Source organism: Podarcis cretensis, assembly GCF_951804945.1.
Source record: "Podarcis cretensis genome assembly, chromosome: 17".
Classification (NCBI taxonomy): Eukaryota; Metazoa; Chordata; class Lepidosauria; order Squamata; family Lacertidae; genus Podarcis; species Podarcis cretensis.
The window spans coordinates 39,942,025-39,948,206 of NC_137187.1; the positions used below are offsets into that span (position 1 = coordinate 39,942,025).

Genomic DNA, 6,182 nt, shown 5'->3' on the forward strand with positions numbered 1-6,182 from the left:
GGGAGGTGTTGGCATCCTCCTTGCTCTGTTCCCTCCCAACTTCAAACTGCTTTTCTCAGGTTCTCAGCTAAATTTTTCTCATAGTTGACCCATTGAAATTGTTTTGACCCTGCCTTTTAAAAACATGGATGTGTTTTAGATTTTTTCTGTTTTGTTTTATGCTGATTTTTGTGTGAATGTTATGTGATTGATGTGATAAGCCACTTTGGGTCGCTTTTGTAAAAACAGTAACTAATAATTGGTGATTCAAAGTGACTTATCACTCCATTAGGTTCCTTGATTTCAGTAGGCATACTCTGAGTACAACTTACTTGACTACTACGCCGTACAACTAAGAATAGGTGTGGTAACAAAAAAAAAGGCTGTCTGGAGGTGGGGGTTGATCCCAGTTCCCAGTTGCTGATTCAGTTGGTGATGCAGAAGAGGAAATGGGAGGGGCAGAAACATGCCCAAGGCCAACAAAAAGACAAATTTTAAGCGCCCAGTTGCTTCCTGCTGGCTTGAGGACTCTCCCAGCACGGGTCTCTCCATGGAATTGTGAGTGGAAGTGGGCAGGGTGTGTCTTATGCTGTGCAGGACAGAAAAAAGCAAGACCCCTTCTCTCCTGCGCTGTCTCGACTCAAGCTGTAGGGTTAGCAATTGCTGCTCACGAGCCACCCGCCTAGAGTGCCCATTTTGCCAAGTTACTTTACTTAGAAGGTTGCAGCCCTGTTGCTGCGACCTCTTTGCAGGCTGCTGTGTCAAAATGCTGCTGAGTCTGCACAGCTGGTTTCCTGTAGTGGCATCTGCTGTGTTGGTGGTGGTGGTGATAGCATGTGAGTGCCCATGGGCAGCTTCCTGCCACCTGGCTTGTGAGCCATCATGCCAGCCCACAATCTCCTGCCTGGTGTGACTCCACACTTTGAGGCAAGGCTGCAGACTTTAGAATAAGTTGCAAAAATTAGGCCAAGCTCTATTGTGGTTCAAGATAGATAGATGTGCAGCTCATCTATGAAATTGTAATGGGGGGTCCATAATATTCAGTTCCCCAAATCTGCACCTATTTAGGGTACTCAGTAGTATTCAGGGGCAGATCGGGGCTGTTTCTGTAGAGCAGAGCTTTCCAAGCTGTGTGTTGCATGAACTCTCCCTGCACTCCTTCCAGGGTGGAAAGGGGTTAGTTTAATCTCTGGTTTGCTAGTAAAACTGAATTCCTGTGTCGTGAAATGATGCATGTCTAAAAAGTGTGTACCAACATGAAATGTTTGGAAAGCTCTGCTGTAACAGCATACAAAGTAAGACTGGCAAGGGCTGAAATATCCAAGGTGTTTCATTTGCAAATAAAAGCAAGGCGATATAAACTGCAAAATTGTGCTTTGTTATGTAACCTGTAGCTGCAGATGTGTGTTTAGAGTAAGAAACAGGGTACCTTTGGGAGCTTTAAAAACTATTAGTAACCGTCACACTCGTGTGTATCGTACCCCTATCTGGATCAGGACCCATGTGCTTATTTTTACTAGAGAAGGAAGCAGACACAGAACTACAGGCTACATGTGAGGAGCTTGGCCTTGGGAATATTCTCTTCTAGAGAAAAGGGCAGGTGAGGGGAGTGGAAATGCTCTCCATAGCCACTTCTCCTTTGCTTCTCCCAGCCAAGCTCATTTTGGTTTTGGCATGCCCACTGGCAAATGCCTTTTGCTCTAAACCAAGTTCCACTTCAACTGTGCTTTTTTAAAACCAGAGCTTACCCCAGCAGGTCTCTGTCTGGCTTTTAGCTCTTGATCTTAAGCAGTTAAGTCAGCCCCAGCTAGCAGGCCGATGATGAGGGATGATGGGAGAGGTAGTCCAACAACATCTGGAAGGCTCCAGGTTTACTGAGCTACCATTAGCCTGTGTCATTCATGCTGGCTGAATTTGCGGGATATATTTTACTATATAGGGGTCATCTCCACTAAATGTCCATTTCCTTGGGCTTCCCTTCTGGGATCTATTTTGTGGTACATGTGTGTGCCACACGATTTCTCACAGAGCCAATGACAACTGCTGGCAGGCCGCTTACACCTGCCTGTTCTTCCTCCTCTCACCTTTCCCACAGACAAATACGCTGTGCGTTTCATCCCCCGTGAGAATGGCATCTACTCTGTTGACGTCAAGTTCAACGGTAGCCACATTCCTGGCAGTCCCTTCAAGATCCGTGTTGGGGAGCTGGGCCAAGCTGGGGACCCAGGGATGGTGTCTGCCTACGGCCCTGGCTTAGAAGGTGGCATGACAGGTAATAAGAGAGCCTAGAGGAAGGGAGGGGGGAGGGATGAGAGGCTGTCCAGAGCCTTGAAGAGAAGCTGCCGCCTCTTGCTCTTCTCCCCTGCAGGAAGCCCTGCTGAGTTCATAGTCAACACCACAAATGCTGGGCCTGGGGCACTGGCCGTCACCATTGATGGTCCCTCTAAGGTGAAGATGGACTGCCAAGAGTGCCCAGAGGGCTACAAGGTCATCTACACACCCATGGCACCTGGCAGCTACCTCATCTCCATTAAATATGGTGGCCCATACCACATTGCTGGCAGCCCCTTCAAGGCCAAAATCACAGGTAAGAGCCTGGGCTGGGGGGCAGAGAGAAGCTTGGCTTAGGCAAGAAGGTGCCCCGCTTTTTAAGGGCTTTGCCGTCACTCCAGACTATGGACCATATCTGAGGACACACGAGTAGCATTGTAACCTTCATGTTGTAGCAGAGACTGCAACCTTAACATAGATCGGCCAACCCCAATTGCCCTCCAGAAGCTGGGTGACAACTCCCATCAACCCTGCCAACTGGCCATGTTGGCAGAGGCTGATGGGAGTTGGAGTGCAACAGCATCTGGAGGGCACCAGGATGATGAAGGCCAATTTTGATGGTAATTTGGGGAAGGGGAGGCAAAGAGGGTGTTGCCCAGATACAGCCTTACGCTCCTCGCACCTGTGTAATCGTCCTTCCTTTTCCTTGGCAGGGACCCGTCTCGTCCCCAGCCACAGCCTCCACGAGACTTCCTCGGTCTTCATGGATGGAGTGGCCAAACATGATGGAGCAGCCCCCAAGTTTGCCTCTGATGCCAGCAAGGTGGTTGCCAAGGGCCTGGGCCTCAACAAGGGCTTTGTGGGGCAGAAGAACTCTTTCACTGTAGATTGCAGCAAAGCAGGTGAGTGTAGAAGATTTATTGGCAGGTGGGGACGGGAAGAAAGGCACACAACTGCAAGGTTTTGGTCACTGCGGTTAGAAGCTTTGGAAAGCTAATTTGGGCACTGACCAGGTGATGGTCTGGGTGGGTTTGCTTATGGGGTCAGATGAGTGTTTCAAATTGAAATGTATGGTTGGCCCCATCCTAGCTGAGAAGCTTGATGTGGGAAATGATGGATGGACAAGTCATATAACTTGGAAGTGTATTTTAAAACAAAACACCACCACAAATAGCAAGCTACCTAGCCCTAGACCAAATAAGGTTGCACAGTAGCTCCTAAAAGAGATTGGGATTCAGGATCTTCTTCAAGGATGGCCTCCGAGAGACACACCAGGGTGCTCAGAGGCAAAGCCTGAGGTGCCAGAACTTGAGGCCCAAAGTTGGCAACTCTAGTGAGGGCATTAATTGGCAACCTGTGCAGGGGGTGGGGGGAAGGATGGGGACTGGAGAGTTTATAAGAGGGTCTGAAGGAGAACAAAGGAACAAAAAAAAGTAAGCTGTTTGCTTACTTGCATGTTTGGACCAGTTTCCCCCAATACTGGTGCCCTCCAGCTGCTTTCGACAACAATCTCATCAGCCCCAGTCAGCAGTAAATCACCTGCAGGGCTCAAGATTGGCGAAGGCTGGTCTAGAAATGGAAGGAGAGAAGAGTGGGGAGGGATAATTGAGTTAGTGAGACATTTGGAGCGAAACACCTTTTTGCCTCTCTTGTATACTTAAATATTAGGTCTTTCAACAGGATTAGCTCTTCCCGACCTAAATATTACAGCATGCCTCACTTTTGACTGGACCCCCACTCCCGCCCCTTGCTCTTTCCACAGGGAACAACATGCTGCTGGTGGGGGTGCATGGCCCCAAGACCCCCTGCGAGGAGATTGTGGTGAAGCACCTGGGCAACCGGCTCTACAACGTCACCTACCTGCTCAAGGACAGAGGGGATTATGTGCTGGTGGTGAAGTGGGGGGAGGAGCACATCCCCGGCAGCCCCTTCCATGTCTCCGTGCCTTAATCCTCCCCCCCACCCCCCTGATTATAACACTGCCCCTCTTGAGCCCTCTTTGTAATGCCACTACCCCAACTCGCCCACCTGAGACGCTGCCTCTTAAACTCCCTTGGCAGGCTTTGTGCCGGTGTGGGTGGGGAAAGGGAGCAAGTCGCCCTTGGAATGGGGGGGGGGGGCGGATTCCTGTGGATCTGTTTACATGCAGCACTAACTCTTTTCAACCAGTTTTGTCAGTGATTTCCCCCCTTCCCCACCCTTTTTTGGAGGGGAGGAGTGTTGAGGGGCAGGACTGATTTTGCTTTTCTTGCCAAAGCACTGGCTTCGTGCCCATGGACTGAATTTTGTGCCTCCCTCCCTGAGTTTGCCAGGAAGGCGTCTTTCCTGCCTCAAAAACAGGCACCTGGTACCACATACCTGTATCGGTGCCATCCACTGCTTGAGAGAACGAAACAAAGCAAAAACCACTGCACCCGATGGAACTGCAGGCGGCCTGCCCCTTTTCTCTCTAGATTTTCACTTTCCCTTCTTTGGCTTGAGATGGAAGCTCCATTGATAAACAGATAAGTGGCGGGAGCTGCTGTTGTGCCTCTCCTTGCTTTGCCAGTTTATAACCAAAAATCTTGTTTTAATCCTTCCAAGTCTTAAGTCGTCATTTGTTGTTGTTATTGTTGTTGTGCACAACTGCCGGTCTCCTTTCTTTTGAGGAGGGAAGGGAATAAAAGTTCTGCTTCAAATGGCTTTTGGTTGTCCTGGTCAATTCTGTTGACTTGGTCCCTTTGCAAAGGCGGACTCAGCTGTTCGTTTGTTGGGCTGCGTTGATTTCCACTTGGAGCCAGTGTGTTCGGAAGTAGAAGACACGTGGAGATCCTGTCCATGCTGTCCTGATAATGGACTCCTGCACACCTGGGCCTCTGTCCTCTGGTCAAACAAACATACATAACAGAAAGGCGGTGGTCCCTGACTAGTTTCTCACAGAACAAGCGAGACCTCGTTTGTACAGTTCTACAAAGGCTGGAAACTTTTCTAAACCTAAAGCTGGGAATCTGAATTAATGGTTAATTCAGGGGAAACATCTGTATCTCTCTCCCTAATAGCTGCCCATGGCTTTATCTAGCAAAGGATTCTGAACTTTGTGCACAAGGGTTGCCCCCACCCCCACCCCCTCATAACACCAGGACTCCTGGGCATCCAGTGAAGCTGAAGTCCTTCTCACAGCACATAGTTAAACTATGGAACCTTCTCGCCCATGAGTTTGTGGAATCCTATCAATGGCTGCTGGCCACAGCGGCTCAACGGTTGGAGGCAGGATGCTTTTGCACACTGGTTGCTAGAAACTCTGAAGGGGGAGAATGCTCTTGGGCTCAGGTCCTGTTCACAGGCTTCTTTTGGGCATCTGCTTAGCCGCTGTGCAAACAAGATGCTAGACTAGATGGGCCTTGGAGCGGAGCCAGCAAGGCTGCTCTAAGGTGCTTCATGGCCGCACAGCCCCAGAGGTCTGGTGGGCAACCTCCCCCTAGGAGAGTCCCTTGCTACTCTTAAGATGAAACTCCTGGGTTACTAGGAACACTTTGAAAATCATTAGCTTAGAATGCAGCAAGTATTTCTCAAACCTATCCCACCTAGACCAGAAGGTAGTTGTGGTTCAAAATCTGCCTTGCATTTCTCCAGAACTGAGCAATAGCGCTCAGCTAAAGTTTTGTGTTCAAAGTTTAGCTTGGTTAACATTTTCAGATAGTGATCAGTATTTGCCACAATCAAAATGGGCCTTAGTGCACCTTCTACTCCACTATTTCTTCAGTAAACGTCCTTTTTGCCCTTTTCATTCTTGCTTTTTGTTCCCCACCCTGCTTCTCCAGGCCAATTGATCGAAATTTAGTACTTATTGAGCAAAATAAACAGCTAGGCAGAAACTGAAAAGGGTACAAGAAATAATAATGTATGCTGCTCCTCGAGAACTGTAGCAGGAACCCCCCCACCCCAATCATTCT

At 49.1% G+C, this 6,182-nt stretch overlaps 1 protein-coding gene across 4 annotated transcripts in view; it reads left to right on the top strand.

Moving 5' to 3' along the window:
• FLNA (filamin A) overlaps nt 1–4,932 on the top strand; it is a 71,617-nt gene extending 66,685 nt beyond the window's left edge. For all 4 annotated transcript variants that reach the window (XM_079958626.1, XM_079958628.1, XM_079958627.1 and 1 more), the window contains 4 exons: nt 2,075–2,251; nt 2,348–2,566; nt 2,964–3,152; nt 4,013–4,932. In XM_079958626.1, the coding sequence (XP_079814752.1) occupies nt 2,075–2,251; nt 2,348–2,566; nt 2,964–3,152; nt 4,013–4,200 (773 nt within the window). In that variant the 3' untranslated portion in view covers nt 4,201–4,932. The remainder of the gene's footprint in view (nt 1–2,074; nt 2,252–2,347; nt 2,567–2,963; nt 3,153–4,012) is intronic.
• Nucleotides 4,933–6,182: the final 1,250 nt, after the last annotated feature.